This window comes from Dipodomys spectabilis, unplaced genomic scaffold, assembly GCF_019054845.1.
Source record: "Dipodomys spectabilis isolate Male_0828 unplaced genomic scaffold, ASM1905484v1 ptg000006l, whole genome shotgun sequence".
NCBI classification, from domain to species: Eukaryota; Metazoa; Chordata; class Mammalia; order Rodentia; family Heteromyidae; genus Dipodomys; species Dipodomys spectabilis.
Genome location: NW_024870683.1, coordinates 19,645,058 through 19,668,923, shown reverse-complemented (window position 1 = coordinate 19,668,923; position 23,866 = coordinate 19,645,058). Strand labels below are relative to the sequence as shown.

The 23,866-nt window shown below is 37.8% G+C and overlaps 1 protein-coding gene across 1 annotated transcript in view; it reads left to right on the top strand.

Annotated features, from left to right (window-relative positions):
* Positions 1–23,866, top strand: part of Svep1 (sushi, von Willebrand factor type A, EGF and pentraxin domain containing 1) — a 159,160-nt gene that overhangs the window by 11,684 nt on the left and 123,610 nt on the right. Inside the window, exons 2-3 of the mRNA XM_042695890.1 lie at positions 13,886–14,141; positions 16,749–16,925. Of these exons, the coding sequence (XP_042551824.1) occupies positions 13,886–14,141; positions 16,749–16,925 (433 nt within the window). The remainder of the gene's footprint in view (positions 1–13,885; positions 14,142–16,748; positions 16,926–23,866) is intronic.

Here is a 23,866-nt window from a genome sequence, read left to right as displayed (position 1 = left end):
TGGGCAGAAGACTTGATTTTGCCCCATGTCTATTTACTGGAGAAAGAAGCATTGTAGAAACAATGACCAATATCTCCATTTAAGTTTTACTAGAAATATAACCTGGAAAGAATGTCTGAGTATAAGAAGAAGATCACCTGGGAGATGAACCAAATAAGTGTTGATAGGAGAGTAAGGAAGTGAGAGAAGGGAAGGAAAAAGCTCATTACAAGATAGAAGATAGTTGGTCTTCAGTTCCACTAGAGAACACTGAAAGCCAATGTAGAATTCCAATCCTACAACAAGTATCACCTCCAAAAGGTGAGGGATCTCAGGTTTTTATAGACCACCACACTGTGGTAGGGTTGTGGCATTGTAGAGAGTTGTTCCCTGGAGACTGTTAATTCTATGTTATTCCCTCATCCCCTGCAAGTGGGCAGAGCATTCTCTAGATCTGTAAGAAAGCTCTCAAGCAAAGAGAAGTAGCTGCTGGCCTGGGAAGTCTGGAAAATGGGTGAGGGCACCATCAGGACCTCGATTTCAGACAGAAAGAAACTAAGGGGAACTGTAACCTCACATGAAGCGAGGATGTAGGACTTCCCCGTGGTGAAGGAGAACCATAGAAAATGGTTTTACTTGAGTTACTGTGTGATTCACTAAGCAAGAAAACTCCACCAGTAGAAGTCATAGGTCTAGGTATGGTGGGTAATCTCAGCAGTTTGGAAGGTGGATAGTTGAAGGCTAGCAGAGGCACCGTTAATTTGAGACCCTATCTTAAAAAAAAAAAACACCTAAAAGCTAAAGGGACTAGTCCCTAGTCCCATGCCCCTCGTCCATGGATCAAGTGGTAGATATTTACCTAGTTTGTGCAAGGTTGTAGGTTCAATTCCCAGTGGCTAAGGTCCCAACAATGTTATTTCATATCAAGTATGTAGTTGGTATTTTCTTAAAATGTGGGTGAAATACCCTAACACCTAATTTTTTGTAGTACTTGTTTTCCTTTTGTTTGGTGAGGACAGAAATCACATCTTATTTGACTGTGTATCTCCTACAGTACCTAGAAAATAGCATTCACCTTAGAGTTCTTGGACAGACAGATCTTCAGCATATTGAATTTTTGTATATCAAGAATGACCTTGGGTTCCTCTGTTTTCTATTCTATTATAAATAACTAAAACAATCCCGGTACTACTTTTCAATGGGATTTTCAGTGGATGCTGGAATTTTTTAATGCTAGGAGAACTTTAATTCACCATTCAGATCATTTTCCTGTGGGAGCAATAGAAAATATTGGGGAATAGCTAAGATATGGAACCAACCCAAATGCCCCTCAGTAGATGAATGGATCAAGAAAATGTGGTATATATACACAATAGCATTCTATGCCTCCATCAGAAAGAATGACATTGCCCCATTTGTTAGGAAATGGAAAGACTTGGAACAAATTGTATTAAGTGAAGTAAGCTAGGCCCAAAGAAACTTAGGTCCCATGGTTTCCCTTATTTGCAATAACTAGTATATGTCTGAGTCAAGCAGAAAAGGTCAGATAAGCTGATATTAGAGAAATGAACCTTAAGATATGTATTCAAATGTTTTTTTTTCTTTCAGGTGATTGTTTCTAACACATTTATAAGATTTTTTTTTGTTGCTTTGTATGTCCCTGCCCCACAGTATAACCCCTGCTTTCACTGTATTTGATGTAGGTATAATTTGTGGAGGGGAAGGGAAAAAACAAATCATTTAAATAGGGATACAGGTGGATCCTTTGCAACAATGAGATGTACAAGTTGTTATGTGGAAAAATGAACTTTACAACTTTGGTGGGGGGGAGGGAGGAGGATTTGCTGGGGAGGTGGGGGGAGGATGGGATGGGAAGGGATGGGAAGGGGAAACAAAGGAGGAGGCTACAATGCTTGATGAGAAATGTACTCATGATCTTGCCTATGTAATTGTAACCCCTCTGTACATTATTTTCACAATAATAAATAAATAAAAAAGAAAAAGAAGAAAAAAAGAAAATGTTGGGGAAAATGCCAGTTAGGTTTAAGTGCTGCCACTTCTTTTCCTAAAATATGGTCAAGGAAGTAAACCCTACAGCCCCTCTGAAAAGGAGCCAGAGAGAGTCTGCAAGCACTGGGTTTCTGAGGGCACACCTCATCTCCTTTACTCATCAGCACTGCTCTTAGCCATGCGGGGAATCTTCAAGTAGTCATTTTGCCACTTCTCTGCCCAGGGGCATTACCAAATCCTTATTGCTAAGATAGAGTTGCATAGCCATTGATTTAGAGAATCACAATTTCTCCCAATCTCTTGTCTTACCTTATCTTCCATAGGCATGATTCCTGGGTCACAGATCTGAATTGTGCTTGATTTCTCTACCTGAGAGATACATCCTGGCAACCCATTAAAATTTCTTAACCAAGTCATACGTAATGATGAGTGATGGCTATTTGCCTGGGAGTCAGAGCACTTACTGATGGGGGGAATCTTCCTGCATTATATTATTATCCTCCATGGACAAAGGACATCGAAAGAAGGATCGAGGTTATTCTGTTGCAGTGTTGAACGGGTCTGAGACAAAGTCAAAATTCTTAACACCATACAAAAATGCACAGGTACATACTTTGCAGTGAATTTCACTGAAAAGTCTTAAGGCAAGATAGGACAGCCATAAGTGGAATTGCCATGTGTGGATGACACAAAACTTAAGAGGAGTAAACTTTTTTTTGTAATGTAGATGGTTATTGTCTAAGGAGGCAATCCTCAGTGGGCTTTCTTATTTCCTACCACATCTTTCTCTTGCATTCTGGACAATTGCTTCTCAGAGCTTAGTTCCATGAACTATATAACTCCATCAGTCAGCATCAGCCCCTTAACAAACGTATCCACCAGTCACTGCAGAGGCCATAGTGATCCTATCTTCTACTTGCAGAGTATTTGTCTATGTCATTTTCATTGATATAGTTTTCTGAAATCTTAGATTTACATAGTTGGAGGTCAATCCTAACTTATACCCTTCATTAAAAGAAAAAATGGGCCTCAAGCAAAACCCAGTATTTTTAGTCCTGGGTGTTCTAAGCCTACACTTAAATTTATAAATTTATATGCCAAATCTTTGGTCTTCCAACTAAGTTCAATTTGTCTTAACTTGGGTTACTCAATGTTCTCTGCATCATAATCATTCTGTTTTTTTGTTTCAGATGCTATCCCATTTCCCAAACAAACAAAATCCTCATTGACTATTTTAGTAGTTTCTTTGGGCTTAAGAGGGGGGAAAAAACTTGTTTTAGCAACTAATTGCATGATTATCATGTTTAGAAAACTCTTTCATAAATATTGTAGGTATTGAACTAGATTTGTTTACATGTCTAATACACATTTAGATAGCTTTCACTGTTCTAAAAGTAAATCAGATTATATTAATTGTTTAATCTACCCAAAATGACACTGTACAACATATGTTTAAAATCCAACACATTTGAATTATGATGAATGTAGGTACTACTATAGTTATAGATAAGCAATTTAAATTCATATAAAAGCATTTTGAAAATCTCTTATTCTAGATAAACAATTTAAATTCATATAAAAGCATTTTGAAAATCTCTTATTCAACTTCATGGAACCAGAAATATTTAGAATTTCAGATGTTTGGGAACTGTTCATACATAATGCATATACACATAATTTTATATACAATACAATATTTGCATGTATATAATGAGATACTTTATGGATACAACCCAAATGTAAACATGAAACTTTTATATTTAATATACACTTTAGAATTATCTGAAGACAATTCTGTGTAATAATTTTAATTAATATGTGCTTAAAACCAAGTTTTATTGTTGGAATTTTCCACCCTGACACCAAATGCGTGTTCAACAAGTCACGTATTTTGTAGCATTTTGTATTTTCCATTTTCAGATTAGAGAGGCTCAACATGTAATAAATCTTCTAATCTACTAATAAAACTAAACCCTAAATTGTTTAGTGTTTACTTCCAATTTTTTTGAGAGATAAACACAGAATCTTTTGCTCTAAAATGGTTGCTTGGTGTGATTATTCAAACAAAAAAGAAAAGGAAGAAAAATTTCCAAATGCCATTTATTTGGAATGCTAATCATTGTCATAAATTAAATGTGGGCTTGGTAAATTTAGCATAATTATTCCAAAGAAAGCACACAGTAAGTTCATGAACTTAAGATCTTCCCTGAACCCTTTTATTTCTCTACATTTTAGTAGATTTGATTTGAAGTACATTGGCTTTTTGAAATCTTCCAAAGTTCTATTAACTGATGCCCAAATTGTTTCAATATAATGGTTAGATTATGTCTTTAATTTTTTCTTCATGGCTATTAAAATATCTCACAAAAAAGACATCACTGCTAATGACTTTTGAGTCATAAATAACATTGTCCTACTTTTTTCAGAAATATTTGATACTTGAGCTTACCATGTTCCCTAGTATTAGATGCTCTTTTGGAAAGACAATTTGACCTGATATTTCTCCAAATCAATTTTTCGACTAGAATTCTAAGGGTAGCATTAAATCCATTTTCATTTTTTTATAGCTCATATCTTGTGCAGTACATGTTAAATCACATCACTTCTTTCCTCTCTCTGGACCACCCAGGGAGGTTGCCTCTTCCTCTGTTTAGACTGAGGTACCAATCAAGAGGTTGAGATAAAGCCTTTATAAATCTTTTTCCTAGCAATTGGAATTAGGAAGAGAGAGTAGTTGTAGTTGTTCTTTAATTTCTTTTTCTTAAATTATCTCCTCAAGTTACCTCATTCCATTTTTATATATGAGCATTATTATGACTGCATTGCCCCCTATTCCTCTTTCCATTGTCCCTCCAACTGTAAGAGCCCTCTCCCTACACAAAACATGTTTCAGCATCCTGGAATTCATTTAGTTAAACTCACAGTTGTTCAAAGGAGTTGCATCACAAGGAATTCACCCTTTCCTAAACTACTTTATTCATGTGATTATTTATATATATGCATATATTGTTTAGTTAACTGGAAGTAGAGCAATATAGAATTTAGGACTGTGTACAGAGCTGTAGAAATCCCATCAATGTAAGGAATGTGCAAGAAGATGTGCAGAGAGAAGCTGAGATAACTTACTGCCTAATCCCAAAAGAAAATAAATGGAAGTTTGCAGAAAGCTAGGATCCACAGTGACTCCGTGTTTCGGTCTTGTTTGAGGCTCCATTCTCTCTGATGTTGGGTTGGAAAAGATATTTCTAAGTACTTCCAGCAAATCTTCCACTTCGGTTAAACCAATTAAGTGAATATCCAATCCTTATAGACTTTTTTTTTTGTGTAATTAAGAAATTCTTTGTAAGTTTTTTTAAATCTTAAAACTGCAAATAAATTCAAGGATAACCATGAAATTCTTCACTAGGTACTGTTTGCAAGTGTTGAAAATATTTTTGCTTCTTTTTCTGGTTGTGGAAATAATATGTTATTAATAGCTTTTGGTAAGCCAAAAAATATAATTCATCATAGTTATTGTATAACCTGTGTAATCATTATATAGACTGTAATGTTATATATAATATTTAGGAGAAATATTTTATAATTTAATGTGTGTGTGTGTGTGTGTGTGTGTGTGTGTGTGTGTGTGTTGGTCCTGGGTCTTTAACTCAGGCCCTTGCACATAATAGACAAGAGTTCTGCCACTGAGCTCCCATTCCCAGCCCATAGTGACTTTTAAAATCTATTAAAGTTACTTCTTATGATAAAATATGGCAGTTAGCTATTCTTGTACATAAATCTTTCTTAACTCTCCATTTTTCATAATTGGCTTCTTTTATGTGATACATGATCAATTTTTTATCACTTGGTTTCTTGCCATGTTTCATTGTAGTCACACACTAAAGGGATAGGTCCTTCTTGTCTGGTACTTGAACTAAATAAAGATGCTTCAAGCATGATTTTGGCCATTGGCTTCCTGATAGTTATTTATTATAGCAAGAAAGTACTTATCTGTTGCCCAATTTATTTGTAAAATTATGAATGGATGCCCAAATACCAAATAGTTGTACCATCTGAGATTATCTTACTTTCTCCTTGGTCTTCTTCATGGGAAGCACAAAAATAAGTTTTATACCTTTTGATTATTGCAGTTGAGTGTTACGTAGTCATATTGTACAGGCTATTAATATGTCAACTGAAATTATCTTACAGTTATTCATAACAATAATAAGAACACAAGTTGATTTTATCTGAATAAATTAGTAGTTCTCTTTAGAGAGAAATGTCACGTAGCCTCTCATTTTTCTTCCGAATTCTAATGACTTTACTTTTGCTAGTCAGATTTTCTTGATTTCCCCTTTGTGTCCAGAATGTAAGTTCGAAGTTGGCATGACTAGAAACTTGTTTGGTCTTTGCGTGTTTGTTCTGCTGTCTTTTACAGTCTGGATTATGCCTGCTACTCATCAACTCTTGTACACACTGTTTTTCAATTTGATATACTGTCCCCCATGGGCCCATTTCAACATGATTTGTGTCCATGTTTAATAACTAAAGCATGTATGTGGGTGGAAGAACTATGCTACCATAAATCTGAGACTAAGGTCTTTTTTGACCTTCTGGTTCTTCTCTGATTTGGCTAGACTGTCATAAATAGCCTAAAGGATACTCAAGCCAACATTTGTTCCTTTTCTAGAATTTCAGTCTATGAAGCCTGAGTAAATACTTAAAATAAATGAGACATGCTAAAACATGATTCATTTGAAATTGCATGATAAATATGAAAGTTCAATGTCTGCACAATTCTCTTCCCTGTTACACTTGGGACATTGTTTTAGTTTAGTTTGTTTTTAGTTAATATTTCTTTTATGTCATCAGGTTAACATAGATAATGATAGGGTAGGGTCTAATATATAGTAAAGATGAAGTATGGACTGGGTAAAAATGGGTGAAAGATGATATTTATCATGGTTTTCATTTATTTATCATGGTTTTCATTTCTTGAGAACAGGATTTACTATAACATTTCTTGGACTAGCATTTAATTCTATTAGACATATGGCTAACAAAAAATTACAGCATTTACAATTTTATCTGTTAATTCACTAGTTTCATAGTTAATGTTCTCATCACCAATTGTGTAAGAATATAAATTTCAATCTCCTTGCCATAGAATACCTGACAATCTATTTTGGAATAGAAAAAGCTTTAAAAGTATTAACTATAAATGTGGACCAAGAAATATTAGATGTGTGATGGTAGTGAGGTACATTATTTTTACCTACAACCAAAGAATCTGAGAAAGTACCAAAGAGGAGATGAACTTTAGCTCAAATTTTGAAGATCTAGTAAACGATGGAGTGGAAATATTAAAGAGAGAGAGTATGTGTGTGTTATTAAAAAATTTCTAAGCACAGAAAGCATCAGGAAAGCATTGTGTGTTCCAGAATCTCCAAATAGACTGATGTAGCCACAGTAGAGTGAAAAGGTGGCTTGAGAAAGGAAATTGGAGACAGAGTGTGATAAGAGATGTGGCTGGAAGTACTAGGGTTAGACAATAAAAAGATACAAAGAGTTGTTCAGACTTTATTTTGTAGATAGAAAGGAAAGTAATGCAAGTCCAAAACACCAGCTGATGTAATCCTAGCTACTCACAGCTGAGATCTGAGGATTGAGACTCAAAGTCAGTCTGGGCAGATAAAACAGAAGCCATTGTAGATCAGTCTTAGGTTTTAGGCTTTAAGGTAGGTGGATTGTGGGACCACATTCGACAAATCATGAATTCAAGGAGAGAGAATCTTTATTTGTGCATGGAGTAGATATATTGAGTTTGAGAGGCCTCTTATCAATACTCTCTGGACCAATGGGACAACATATACTTAAGAGTATGTGTTTGTTGTGGATTTAGGAGCCATTAACCTAGCAATGAGACTTCTGTCCTGAGTTCACATGACGTTTCCCAGGAAAAGCACAGAGGAAAGGAGAAAGAGGAAATTTGTAAGTAAGTCAAAATTCCCTTGCTATATCACCAGAAGATAGTCAACACATTGATGTACATACTGTCAGCCACATATACACATGTATAATGCATTCACATTTATGTTCACACTGATGTAAATATATGTAATAAAATTTGCAGGGTACTTGTGACTATGTCTATAATACGAGCTACTCAAGAGGCTAAGATCTGAGAATAGAAGTGCAAAGCCAGCCCAGGCAAAAAAATCCAAGAGACTCCTATCTAGAGATAATTAGATTATTAGAGATAATTAGATTATTAGAATTAATCAGCAATAAGCTGGAAGAAGCTGTCAGGCTTAAGTCCCAGCCTTAAGCAGAAAAAGCCAAGCAAGAGCACAAGGCCTAGAGTTTAAGCCCTAGGACTGGCACAGGCACACACACACAATCATTGTGTTTACTTATTCACTTCTTCAATTTAGTATCATTTAACAATGTCATTGTAGTAATATTACACGATTGCCCTATAATTTACTTAGGGTCCTCTTGTTGGAATTTCATCCTTTTTTGTTCTTTTATTGTTGCAAATTATTCTGGCAGATGCATCCATCAGGTCATTTTTGCATATGTATCTATGGCTATTTCCTTGACATTCTGATCAGTAGCACTTAAGTTCAAATGACAGGAAATGTTTAAGACTTTGAGCCCTTTGTCATAATATACTCCAAATATGACCAGTGCAAGTGACATTTCCCATAGAAGTCTCTGCTTCCTCATGTATTTTATAATTTAAAATTTTTAAAATAACTATAGCTATTTGAAAAGTTAAAAAAACAGTGTTGCCAGTACTTAATTTGCATTATTTTTAGATTTATGAAGTTAAACATTTTTGTATTTGCTCTTTCTCTTTTTTTAACCTATATTTTGTTTGGTCAGGACACTCACCTATGCTTCTGTTATTTTTCTTTTTCTTTCTACTTAGAGCTCTTTAAAGCTCTTTATATTTTAAGGTCATTCATATTGTTAAAAATATAGTATACATATTTTCCAATTCGTTCCTTTCTTTCTAGTTCTGAATTATTTTAGAGGGAACAGAAACCATGAGAACAAATTCTAAGTTGGGGGTGGTGGCTCATACCTGTAATCCTAGCTACTCCAGAGCCTAAGATAGGGAGGATCACATCCTAGGCAAATAAGGTAATAAAACAAAAATAGATGAAATAAAAAGCAAAGTTTCTGAGGCTCCCCTCTCAGCAAATAAAAAGCTGAATACTGTCATCCCAGGGCGCTAGCAATCCCAGCTGCATGCAAAGTGTCAATAGGAGGATTGCAATACAAGCCAGTCTCAGGCAAAGAGAAAAGCCCCAATGTTATGAAAGCTAAAAGGTCTTAGACTGTGACTCAAGTGTCAATGTGTTTGTCTAGCAAGTGCAGTGCTCTGAGTTCAAACCCGAGTATAGCAAAAAGAAACAAAACGAAAAGCAATATTTTATGGTGGTTAGTTAGGTCTTATTGTTTTGACTAAATTTTTGAAAGAGCACTTAAATAATTATGAAGATACACTGATTTATTCCTTACTTAGGAAATCTGCTGGGTTTTTGTAACTAAGCACGGTTCCCATTGTTTTAAAATAGATAATTTATCATTTGAATTGTATTTATTCCTAATTTTTATTCATTAGAAAAGCAGAAATGGAAGACGTTTAGTGTCCTTTTCTTGTGCATCTCAGAATGAAGATCTGGCTGTCATAACCTGACTGTCCAATACTGCAGCCACTAGCCACATTTGTCTGCCGACACTTAATTAGATTTAAACAAAATGATTACTTCTTCAGTTGCAATAGACTGAAGTGCTGCATGTGTGTGCCTCAAATCCTGTCAATGTCACTACAGTACCCACTGTATTTACTCAAACACAGTGTGTGTCTTTGTGTACCTTCACTGATCACTTGACTAGGTTATCAGCTTGTTTTCACAATCGTAATGGCAAATGTGACAGGTACAAATACTGACACCTGTGTTACCCAGCTGTTTATTGTTTGCTGTAAGCTCTTTGGCTGGATCTATGTCCTTGGTCACAGATGAGGAAAATCCCTCAACCCAATATGGCTTCTTTGAGCATATAATGTAAAAAAAAAATAAATGACTAGAATATACAAAATGCAGAAAATGATAAACCAACAGAACAACTTAACATTTCCTGCAAATAATACTCAAAACTGCAACGCAATAAGCATCCCTTGAGCTAAAGAATGTCAGAGTATTCTAAGTAAAAATATTAAACAACAGAAAAGGCTTGGTGAATTTAAATTTTTTAATTGTCTTTAAGTAGTTGTGCAGAGGAGTGCCATTTAACAAAGCAGTTGATGAATCCAATGCGTCTGCATGAGTGTCACCCCCTCAGCATCCCCCCCTTCCCTCTTCCCTTCCTCTTTTAAATTAATATGGTGTATACAATGAATTCTCGACTCCATTCTCCCTCACCCCTTCACTGTCTACCCCTCTCACCCACTCCTCTTGCAAGTACCCATTTCCTGGTGCTTATTTTGTTAGGCTTTGACTTGGTCTTTGTAAAAAATTACACTATTTGAGCTCTCCATGGTCTGCTATACTTCAGTTAATTCATTTGTAGCTATTTGCATACCACCCAACCTACTTTCTTTGCAGATTTATAGGCTCATTCTAGCTACCACCAGAGAGGGAAACCACGCAACCTTGTTTCTTTGGGCCTGTCTGTCTTTACTTAATATAATTTTTTTCCAAGTTGGAGAAAATTTAAAATGTGAAGGATGGAGAAAGTATAAAAGTATAAGAGTAAAAAACTTAGAGTCTCTTGTTTGAACTTCATGTTTCCTAAGTATGCAGAAACAAGTTGAACTTCATGTTTCCTAAGAATAATGTAGAAACAAGTTGAAAAACTGACTGACTTTACTAATTTTCTGCTCCTTAGACTAGAATGGCTGTGACACAATCACAGTGAGTATGCGTCCATCATGTCAAATTCTTTAAAGGATAACAAATTTACCTTTTCATGTTAGTCATCCTTAGTCTAGGCTGGTCTCCAAGGGCAATTCTAGCTAAGGCTCTATCACAGTTAATATTATACCTGCATGTAGTTTAATTAATGAAGCTCAAGAGCAAATATTGTTCTGATTTTAGATATGTTGTGAGTGTTCTATTTCTTTCAAGACCATTTTTAAAAATACCTCTGTTGTAGGCCGCCTTCGGGTCTGGGGTAGGAGTGCAGTCTTGTGTAACAGTGATGGATCTTGGTTGTTAGAAAGATGTTACACAACCCTACATTTTTATCATTCTGATGACTATGGCTGGACCCGAGAAGCTTATTTCCCTGCCAGATATTTATACAAGCTAATCAGAGGCTTGATAGAATCCAGATGGTGATAACCTTTTGCCATGACAGAATCCATGTTGAGTTTTTCTTTGGCAGCAAATGGTTTGCCTCATTCAATATTCTGGACCCAAAATTCTGTTTCTGGAATGGCTCACCAAGGGCAGATGATGTAAACTCTTTCAGAAACACTTGAGGGAAGCGCCAGCACTCTACCACATTCCACAAGCAGCCTCACTCATCTATTTCCTTCATAAATCTCCAGTTCCATCCCTAGGAACAATGCTTTTTATTGAACTGTGTTTTCTATTTCAGCATGATGAAGCACACAGCTGGAGGAGGGTTAAAATAGTTTTCAGTAAATCATCCTCCCCTCCTCTGTCTGTAATGTACATTCTAAACTCCAGATCTTGTGTAATTCTTTGCTTGGACTACTGGTCCTGCTATTACATTGCAGTTTTCGGCTTTAATATATTGTCTTGCCAATAGATCTAATGATTCCTGTAAATGCTCACAAGTTCTCTAAAAGAAGAGAACAGATTTAACACAAAATACCATCTGGCTGGTGAGGCATGAGATTGGAGTGAGTTAATATTAGTATTCTCATAGGAGATTTGCTTGTTTCAGAAGGACAATAAAATCACAAAAAAGGAAATTTTATCTAATCACAAAGCTATTTGAAACAGCACCCAAGTATGGATACTAGCCTTCCTACTACTCAATCAGTATCAACTCGTTGAAGTGACTCTCCTCTAGAGGATCCTAGAGTTCCCCCATCCACTCATTCAATAATTTATTCAGTGAATAAATATTTATGAACATACACCTTATACTAGGAGTTATTCAGAGTATTGTACTGAAGCCAAAAGCTGGAGGCTCATTCCTGTAATTGTAGCCACTTGGGTGGCAGGGAGAGGGAGTATTATGGTTCAAGGTCAGTGTAAACTGGAAAGTACACAAGACTGTATCTCAAAAATAACCAGAAAAAGCCAGGTGCTGAGATCTTAGGATCACAGTTCAAAGCTAGCTTGGGCAGGAAAAGTCCATGAAACTCTTATCTCCAATAAAAACTATTCAGAAAAAGCTAGAAATGGAGCTGTGGCTCAAGTGGTAGAGCATTAGCTTTGGGAAAAAGAATCTCAGGGACAACCCAGGCCCTGAGTTCAAGCCCCAGGACCAGCACCAAAAACAAAACCAAACAAAAAAGCCAGCAAAAACATCACTGAAAGTATGTCTTAAATAACAAAGTGACAGCCTAGCAAATGTGAAGCCCTGAGTTCAAACCCAGTTTCTTTAAATTCAGGTTTAGCCAGAACACGTTACTTTTTTAATAATATCTTCTTTTAACTACTGTAAAGTGCAAGGTACAATTATTGCTGTTCTTGTCTACTTTCCACAAATGATTGTTTCTTGAATTATTGCCTCATAAATAAGAGTTCCTTCTTCCAACTTGCCTGAATATATACCCTGAATATATACCTTTCTTTCTCAATTCTAATGAAAAACAACAGAAAATTGAATTAGAATGCTAGCCTTCTTGTGTCTTTATGGTTTGATGTTATAAAGCATCAACACAATAAATAGATTATTGACTTGAAAAGCTTCCTATTTCTCTATTATCTATAGAGAGGGAACAAGATATAATATTGTAAAACAGAATCCACTTGCCCTAAAATAATAAAGCTCAAATGTCAGATTCAGTGAATCAATGTTTTCTCATAAGGATAGAATACCGCCAAAAATAGCTGATTTAATGATGATCCTGGGTGGTCCAAAAACTGAAGTATTGAATCAGTTCTACATTTTTGAAGGAGCAATGGAAAAACAAATATAGGAACAGGTCAGTCATTACAAATTCTGGAAAAGATATATTCTGTTGTCAAGATTTCTTCCAATTGGTATGTGCTCATGTAATGGTTTAGATGGATAGATAGGTAGATAAATATATAGACATATAAGCAGATATATTGATAGGTAGATGATAAATCAGTTGAAGTATGTTTGGAAATAGATGCATAGGAGTCAGATTGGTTCATATTTGTTTAACCTAATAATCAGTAAAAGATCATTTAGCCATAAGGTATTATTAACTTAAAAATATATCCTATGAATATGTATTGATTGTTCTTTATTGGTAACTACCATAGAGATGATGATGGTGATACATTTTTTTTGTGCCAGTACTAGGATTTGAACTCAGATGCACTGTCCCTTAGTGTTTTTTGCTCAAAGCTGGTATTCCACTACTTTTGCCACAGCTGTAATTCTAGCTTTTTTGGTGGTTAACTGGAGATAAGATTCTTACAGGCTTTCCTAGCCACAATCCTCAGATCTCAGCCTCCTGAGTAGCTAGGATTATAGGTGTGAGCCACAGGCCTACCTTGCTAAAAGGACACATTTTAAATGCTTTGCGGGTTTATTGTGCTTCTATAAAAAGACTACTGTGGGCTCTAGTCTGTACCTACTTCTGTTTTTCTGTCAGTATTTCTCAATTCACTGTGATGAAATGCCCATAATCGGGGTGTTCCTTAAATCGTCCCTTTCCTGAGAAGGAAAGAAGCTGTGCTGAGGTTAACAATGCAAACTCAGACCAACTCTCCCCATGTCTTCATAGCAAATTCTTCAACATGCTAGAGAAAACTCAACGAAAGTTATATTTCTCATTACCGACGGCTATTCCAATGGTGGAGATCCAAGACGCATTGCAGCATCGCTGCGAGATGCTGGAGTGGAGATCTTCACTTTCGGCATATGGCAGGGAAACATCCGGGAACTGAATGACGTGGCTTCTACTCCCAAAGAGGAACACTGCTACCTGCTTCATAGTTTTGAAGAATTTGAGGCTTTAGCTCGCCGGGCATTGCATGAAGGTAATGGAACCTAATGGTATAACAAATGTGCCTCTAAAGGGGGGTTTCCTTCTCTCTCACTACCTGAAACTCCAGGAAGAACATTAGCATACACTCTTACAAGTTCTTCCTTTAGCATGATGGCTGAGTGTGCTTTGGGTATCATAGGATGCAACTTCCAAGAGATGACATTCTGACCTTTGCAGAGAGAGCATTTGTTTTGCCTTGCTTCTTACTAGCTGTTTTATATATATATATATATATATATATATATATATATATATATATATTTATTACATATATATATATATATATATATATATATTTACTAGAATATCAACCTGCTCCTTTCCAGGACTGGTAGAATGAACTAAACGGACTGAGGTGTGTTTTGAGACCACCCACAGAGTGGGAAGCCTTGACTTAGATATCATTTGCAGTTGTCCGGACAGATGAAATAAACATTCAAGAAATGGAAAATATTATACTACATACCACATAGTTGGAGGGTTTTTTTTGGAGGATTAAATCAACTATTTAATTATACCAGTTTTTCTATTATCTAGTGCAGTAACCGGGACTGCCTTTGTTTCTCCTTTTCTCCAGGGGACGTGATGGTTACAACTAGGGTAGGAGGTGTTACTAGATGGGATTATAGAGTTATAAGTGTGTGGGGCTATAGGTGGTATAGCCAGTGGACTTCTAATCCTACACTCTCTCCTGTCATATAAGACTGGCATCTTTGAGGGTGGAGGTGTGGCTCAGTTGGTAGAGTGCTAGCCAATGAGCAAAAGCATCAGGTACCATGTTTGAGTTCCAGACTGACACCCTGTGCCCTGAAGAAACTTGGTCCAAGAATGAAGTACCCAGGACCTTAAAGGAAAGGGCTCGGGTAACTGTCATGTACAGAGCTTTGAAAGGAACTACATTTGCTATACCAAACATTTTAGTTGAGTTTCCAGAGTTGGTAAGAAGTAAGTCAGTTGTATGAACTGGAAGCATGATCAGATCAAAGGATACAATCTTGAGGTTTTCTCCTCCGTATTTTCTGAAGATGACTTTCAATTGGGATATACCCAATTCTGGTGTCAAGACTTCCCGACTGTTCATTCTCAGTAGACATAGATTACAGATTGACAGCTTTCTTCACTAAGTATAATTCCTCTGCTCAGCTCTTACCTCAGACTTAAAGACTTAAAGTTTTGATATCTAGGCATATTTTGATCCCTAAGTTGCTCTACTGACTATTGTGGCCTAATGTCTCAGGATTAGGTCCTAGCAATCTCTGTGGTAGACCATTCACCCACACCGCAGTTCATTAGGTAGGACTTTAAATAGGATGCCTGGTGGTATTGGTGCCTTTCTTTTGATGTTGGAGTCTTCTTTTACCTTTCCCCTGTCTTTCTTCAATCTTAATACATATGGAGAGCTATTTTATAATTTAGGCCATCATCAATCTCTTTCACAGGCATTCAGTTATAGATTTTCAACCACTTGTGTTCCTTCTATTGTCTGATCTTTATATTTGTCCCTAGCACCATGGATCTTGCACTAGAATTCAGGTTAAGATTTTTTTTAACTTCAATCAGGCACGGGGTGCTCATGCCTGTAATCTTAGCTACTCAGGAGGCTGAGATCTGAAGATGGACATTTGAAGCCAGCTTGAGCAGAAAAGTCCTTGAGACTCTCATTTCCAGTTAACTAGCAAAAAGCTAGCAGTGGAGCTGTGGTTCAGCTGGTAGAAGGTTGTCCTTGAGGGGAAAACCAAAGGCCAAGCAAGAGTGTGAGCCCTGAGGTCAAGCCCTAGTTGCTGGCATTTGCACACATACATACATATACGTACATACACACACACACACACACACACACACACACACACACACACACACAAGATTTTTTTTTCAACTTGGACCAGATACGTGGATTTATTGTTTCCCTCACTGATCATCATGGATCAGTCAAATTCACTAAAATACTTTCTAAACAGCACTGCTTGGGTGAAATTCCTAGCATACTTTACTTCATACATGCCTCAATCTGAAAGTTCTTTCTTTACCTAACAAGAGATAGCCCTGACTCCTGTTTTATTAAATTATGTAGTTCTTTAGGCCTTTAATGAAATAAATACAGAAGATTCAGTATTTATTCTAAAGCTGGTAGCTCATAATTAGCACTCATACGGAGCAGTCAGGATTGTGGTTTTACTTCTAACTGGAACCAGGACTTTGGAAGTCTGATTACTTGCTCCTGCCTGACCTCATACAGAGACAGTGAAACACTGACGGTTTGGAAGCCAAGGGAATGACCTGGAGAACCGACTGTGTTTCTTCCTGCTGCATCTGGAGATTCCTCTCAAAAGTACTTCATTTCTGCCTGACCCTGCATGACCTTAAGAACTTATGATGAGGTCCCAGACTGAAATAACTTCACTGGCTGAAATGAATTCCCAGAGTATAGTAGTGCAAATAACATACGTTCCTATTTAGGAGGAATCAGGGAGCAGTGGGAAATCAGAGGCATGAGAAAAGATGTTCTGACCAGCTTGCACTGAGATGTTTAATGAATGAAAAATGTAACATTCAATTAATGATCCCTTTTCCTCATCCTCTGTCGTGTATTCATTGGTAGATCTACCTTCTGGGAGTTTTATTCAAGAGGATATGTCCCACTGCTCCTATCTTTGTGAAACTGGCAAAGATTGCTGCGATCAAATGGCCAGCTGCAAATGTGGAACACACACAGGCCAATATGAGTGTATCTGTGAAAAAGGCTACTACGGGAAAGGACTACAGCATGAATGTACCGGTAAGTCTCTTGATTTGTGAGTGACTGCCTCAGTGATGGTTGCCGTGTAACAAATGGCCCTGAAACTCAGAATAAAAAGTACTTATTATTGCTCATGAATCTGTGCGTTGGCCGGGCAGCCGTCTTGGTCTCAGCTGTTGTAAGTCACGCATTTGTCACCAGTTGGTAGGACAGTTGATGCTCGGGCCTACTGATAATTATCCTACTGATCTTAGTGAGGTACTCATCTTTTGTGTTTTGGAGTCAGGTGACCATGGACTGGTCTGAAATGGCTTTGTCTGGGACAGTGGAGGCTGTCCTTTACATGACCTGTCACACTCCATCGAGCTATGCTGGGCTTGTTCAAGGTCAGTGATGGGATTCTGGAAGGAAAAGTGAGAGCTTGCAAGGAGTCTGGAATTCTAGAGTTGGTACGGGGAGGAAGAAGTCTTGGGATCTGTTCTTTGTAATTAATCCAATTAACCAGTTTTGTCCTGTAGGTACCTAACCTGAAATATGCCTTAGCTTTTCTGTGATATTGAAACGAGTAGGATTCTGTTCCTTGGTCCACATATACCTTTTTGAATTGGAACCACAATTTTTTCACCTTTCACTTGATGATCTTTTAGGTCTTCATAAGACTTCACCAAAGGGGGCCAGGTGTGGTGACTCATGCCTGTAATCTCAGCTACTCAAGAGGTACAGATTGGAAAGATAATCCTGGTAAAAAGTTAGTAAGACTCTTATCTGAAACAATAATATTGGCCAAGTTGGCAATCCCAGCTATACAATTTGTGGGAAGCTGTGAATAACACAGTGATGATAATCTGAGGCCAGAATGGGCAAAACTATATGATTCCACTTGAAAAATAACTTTAAAAGAGCAAAAAAAGGGTTAAAGATATGGTTCAAGTGGTAGAGCACCTGCCTAACAGTCAAAAGGAACTAAGTTCACACCTCAGCACCAAAGTGCCCCTTTCTTCAAAGTGGAATTACTTCATCAACATTTTTAATTCTACCTTCTCTAAGATTTTTTTTTTGTTTACAAGATCTTTGTATTTTATCAGGGATGCATTTTTAGGACTATTACATACTACATGGTAAGACATGCTTGATATTTGAAAATGTTATGCAGTTTTTCTGTACTGGAATGTTATTTGTTTTTAACCTAAAAAGTTGCTTTTATTTTTTTTTAAATGCTTTCAAGTTCTTTTGTGATTTGCTGTTTTGGGTAACTGTATTCCCATGGAAATTAACACCCACAGAAAAACCTAGAAGCAGAACATTTGCTTTCTCTGTGCTTCCCAATTGTTCATTACTTTTTCATGGAAACATTGTTTTACTCTGGCATTTGGTAGGTAGGCCTGGTCTACAGCACAAAACACACTTCTTCCCTCTCTGTTCACCATGAGTTCTTTCTTCTTTTCTCCCTCTTCTCTCTTTTCCAGGAGACGTTTCTTCCTGTGTCGTTCTTTTACTCCTTTATTTTTCTTGTCTCGCATCCTACTTCTCTTCATTTCGCCTCCCTGATCTCAACTGATAGCCACACACACACCCTTTGCCAGGTCCAGCCATCCCTGCTGACCACAGAGTCGCTGCTTTCCTGGCCTTTCTCCCACCCACCCCCACCCAGCAGGATTTCTCACTTAAGCAGAAACAGCCCAACTGCCTCCACGCTGCCTCCTCCTGTTTTTCCTTCCCTTTGCACCTTCCCACACTGTCATCAACAGCCCAGCTTGGCACTCTCCCCAGGCCCCCTCCCTCATTCCTCCTGTCCAGCCCACCAAACACAGGCAGAAAATCTCATTTTCTTTGCTTCATGCTGTAGTCAGCATGTCTGCCTTCCGTGTGGTCCTAGATCAAACTGTTCCCTGCCAGTAAGCCATCGTCATCACCCCGTGGCTGCCTAGCAGAATCCACCACTGCAGGCCACAACTGCCATTGCTCCATGGCACCAAAACCAGCCATCCCCAAGGATTGTCTGCAGGGAGAGAGAGTGAGCCTTCACAACCCTACCCCCACCTCATGCCCAGTGCTAAGGAGCTTTGGCTGCTTCCAGGTGTACATTCCAGGCTGAAAGGCACAGCAGTCCATAAGATGTAGGCGGTTGGATTGGGTCTGTCCGTAGAGCATCAACAGAAGAAATTGGAGGCCTTCTGCTGCTGGTTCCTGCCAAGAATACCATGCACAAAAGGATTAGCTTCCTCAGCCCTTCTCTTAAATTAACCAGTCTCAGCTGGATACCTTCTCATATCCAAGATTTAAATCAGTGATGGTCTCATGGATGTGGATATGCATATGTCATCTTTGGTACTTATTTCTAAGAGATTAGGACATGGACCATTGAGGCTCCAGGATATGCATTATGCCTGTGTGCAGGTGTACAATTGCCCTCATTGCTGAGAAAATAAATAATGCCCTTGCTACAGCATGGGACAAACTCATTAGCAGACTTTTTTTTTTCCTGAATGGCAGAAAGAAAGAATACCTCAAAATCATCCAGCACTGAACACTTGGAAATTTGTCAGCCAGTGTTACTGAGCCCTTTCCCATGGAGGCCTGTGCAAGGCACTAAGTTGGGATAGGTAGAATGATTTCGGCAAATACATGCTCACTGCCTTCTTGGAATGTTCATCTAACCAAACAAATCAGTCTATTGCAAACTGTGATGTGTGCCATTTTTTTAAAAGCCATAAAATATAGAGCAGACTCCAGGAAAAGCTGGTCTGCCCTAAGCTAACAGCTGAGGGATGACAAGCTGTGGATGTTTGCTTACTTAAAAAGAGGATGTTAACTTCCCTTCTGAATAGATGGAATGCTGAGTGCTGGTCCTCATGGCAATGTCTTTCAGAAGGAAATCATTCTCCTTTAAGCCAGGAGAAATCTTAGAGATTAGCTACTCTAAGCACCTCAATCTGTAAGAGGAAATTGAGTATTTTGCTAAAGATGACATAATCACACATCAGCAAAACATAGGAGGGACCCAGGACCTTTTTAAGTGTCATTTCCAAGATAGTGCATTGCTTTCGAGCCTACCCCCATTTCTGAAAATATTCTCAAGGATATATTACTCTTCAGAAACCATGGATGTGGAACTCTGCCCAAATATGTAAAAACAGAAAGATGTGGTTCAACTTCAACTTTTATCCCTTTTAAAGTATGTGGCTTTAGGCAACTTAATTTCTTCTGATTCTATCTTCTATAAAGTAGATTTAGCCATGATGTATGTGCACATGTAGATTTATATAGATAGGACATATGGATATCTATGTCTATGATTTATATAGATATATGCTTAAAGATAAATATGTGTGCTTGTGCACAAAGGTATAAAGGTTGGCTTAAGGGAATTTAGAAACATGTTTTTCTTCCTAGTGCTATTACTAGTATTATTTTCTTCACCCTTAACCTTCAACAGGCATTTGGTGATGATGATGATGATGATGATGATGATGATGATGGCAGCCTAGTAACTGATAACATTAAAATAGTTTTAAATAATACTATGTAATAATAATTACTATATAGTAATAATTACTATGAAGTAAAGACACTTTGTAGTCCAGACCCTTTCCAAGCATTGGTGTGTATCAGTTCATTTCATCTTCACAGTGACTCTCTGGAGTATTACTTCAATAGAAACATGAATCTTAAGTTGTGGACTGCCAAGATCTATATTCTGGCTATGATGCACATCGAATAAATACGTACATAATTAGCAATGTAATTTAGCCCAGAATTTGGAAAGCTGAGGCAAGGAGGATCATAAATTTAAGTCAGTGTGGACTACATAGCAAGAACCTGTCTCAACCTCAAAATAAATAGACAAAAATATGTCATGTTGCAAATGTTACTTTGCCCCTAATAAGGTAAGCAATATTTGACCAGTTTCAACCTAGAGAATAGCAGCTTCACATGGTTCAACCCAGTACCAGAAAGGAAGTAGAATCATAGAAAATGAGATATGTAAAATACAAATCTGATCATAATACACCCTTGCTTAACATTTTTAAATTATGGTCCATTCATAAAATAAACTCAAGCGTATTAGCATGACAGAAAGGATTTAAGTGATTTGTTCCCTCCTTCACCTTTGAGATAAAAATCAAGACTTAGTTACAGTTCCCTTTAAGCATCATGATATTTCATTCCTCAGATCTTGCTTCAAGCTTCTAGCCACAATCACCAACTTTTGTCTTTATTCTTATTTCATCAGACCAGCTATTCTAATAGGAAACGATTCTGGATGCACTTTGCATTCTCACTGCCTGCTTTCAGGGCCCCTACTTAGTATGAGTTCAAGGGAAGGAGTGTAGGTAAGGAGTCAGCTTTAACACCAGAGTCTTCAGTGGACAAGAACTGTCGTACAATAACTTGGTTGGGAGAAACAGAAATGCCACATTTTGAGAGGTCAAATTGGGAGTCTTTATTGGAAAGCTGGTGACTACAGGTAGATTCTCATCACAAAGACCTGCAGCCCCTTGAATACCCTTAACAAGGTTAGAAAACTGAGCCATGACAGTAGTAAAGCAAAGAATGAGCAGAGAAACAATACCAATGTGCCAGATCAACCCCAGTGGTGAGCTGAAGTGGGAGGCCATGGTGACTGGAGGAGAGCCAGGAGACACAGAAGACGTGAGGCATGGCATCATGGCACCTAAGATGGTCTGTTCCATTTAGGAACAAAGGTCAAATCAGGGGCAGGGTTACAGGGAGCTTGAGAGTTCATGACCCAAGATTGGCAGGTCCAGTAATCTATTGTCCAGATCCCTGCCCCGGCCTCTAGGAATCCAGGCACACCCCATCACTGGGAGGTGGGACTTCCCCTTCCTTCACCATGAAGGCAAGATGGCACCAGTTAAACCCAGTTCCTTAACCACCATGTGGACAAGATGGCTCCCATTAGACCCAGCATCCCCACTTCAAAATCTTAGGTAAGTTCATGATTCCATGTCTGCATTGGGGACCACAGAATCCCCACCACAAAGGCAAGTTGATAATTTTTTAATGCATTTGATTTATTTAAAAGCAAAATAGTTACATTCAGTTCACTTTTTCTGACAACAAATGAAATCCAATATACAGCTGATTTACTAGACAAGACATTTTTAAAATGGGTAGATCATCAGATGAGCTGTAAATCCAAGTAGCTGCAGCTGCTCTGGATTTTCCCTGGAGGAACTGAGAGATGTGGAGGATAGAGAAATAGGCATCTTGAGGACAATGATCCTCTCCAGAGATCAACTCCCATTTCAGTGAGTTCGGAATGAACAGATTAAAAATTACAGCTGGAGACTTGCCACCGATGAGGCCTACATATCTTGAGCCAAGTTCCAGTTACATTATTTTTTTTCATCACAGGAGGATATTGTGTAGAGAGAGAAACACTGAAATACTTATGTGAGGAAGAACTTTTTATACATGTATATAAATGCATACAAACTTCTTCTCTCCTCTACTCCCACAACACAGTTTCTTGTCTAATATTGTATCATTGCTTTGGAAGAAAGAGGATAAAGAGCCCTAAAAATTCTTGAATGGAAACCAAAACATTTGGAAATTTTGTTTTTTAAGCAGAGCTTAGCTGCTATTTTTTCCCCCTCCAGATATCCCCAGTGGTACCCAGTAATGGATTTGTAAGATGTAAGGAATTTGGACAATGCAGCCCTCTTTGGTTTTTAGGCAGGAACATTGCTATTGCTAGCATGTTGACACTGCTCACCATCAAAAGGAGGGGGAGGATTTCTAACTGCTGCCTAGACGAGGCTGGTTTGCTGGTTTTTCACTGCGTGAGGTAGGCATTCAACAGACAAGGCATTTTCCAGTCTGGTGTGATTTTGTAACAGGAAAAACACAAAATCAAACTATTGGTATAAAGTATCACAAACTCTGGAAGTCAACGTGTTATATTCTTAATACTCAGGGTGGGGGGTGGGGTCATGATAAGGATTGTGACCTATTTCTGCTTTGCGTGGTAAAAGTTTTTCCTCGGCTTCCAATCAGTGACTCCTCACAGTAACAATGAAAAGAGGACAAAGGAAAATAAATATTACCAAATTGTACTTTTTAAACATTTTTATTCATGTAGCCCTCCATCTCCTTTCCCAAATATTGCAAAGCTGTATGTATCACTGGCTTATTTTTAAGTGGTCATTTGTAATTTTTCAGCAAGATGTAAAAAGATGGCAGCAATACCATATTGGCACTTTAAAATAAGAATATGGTATTATTTTGAAATATACCCATTGATATCTAAGCAAATCTGATTCCTTTTAGCATTCCTGTGTGAACAAGTACCTTTTTTTTTTTTTTTTTTGGTCAATCTTGGAGCATGAACTCTGGACTTGGTGCTGTCCTTGTGCTCTTCAACTCAAGGCTAGTGCTCTACTGCTTGAGCCACAGCACCACTTCCGGTTTTCTAGTGGTTTATTAGAGATAAGAGTCTCACAGACTTTCTTGCCTGGGCTGGCTTTGAATCATGATCCTTAGATCTCAGACTCCTGAGTAGCTAGGATTAGTCATGAGCCACTGGTGCCCAGCAAACAAGTACCTTTAGATGTACCTTTTTATGTAGCATGGTTCATTTTCTTTTTCTTTTTCTTTCTTTTTTTTTTTTTTTTTTGCTATCAACTAGTAGTTTCTTACTTTTTTAATTCTTTCCATCTTCCACATCATTCTTATTCCAATTTGTGTGTGTGTGTGTGTGTGTGTATGTGTGTGTGTGTGTGTGTATGTGTGTGTATGTTATCAGGATTGAATCCAGGGCCTATGCATGCCTAAGAAGCCATCACTTTAGCCACACCTTCCATCCCTTTTGTTTGTATTCTGTATTTTAGAAACAAAGTCTCTCTTACTAACTTTGCCTGGACTGCCCTGCACTCAGAATCCTCCTTCCTCCATCACTAGATGAGCTGGGATCATAAGTATGTACCATCATACTGTTCTAACTTGGGGAGGGGGGA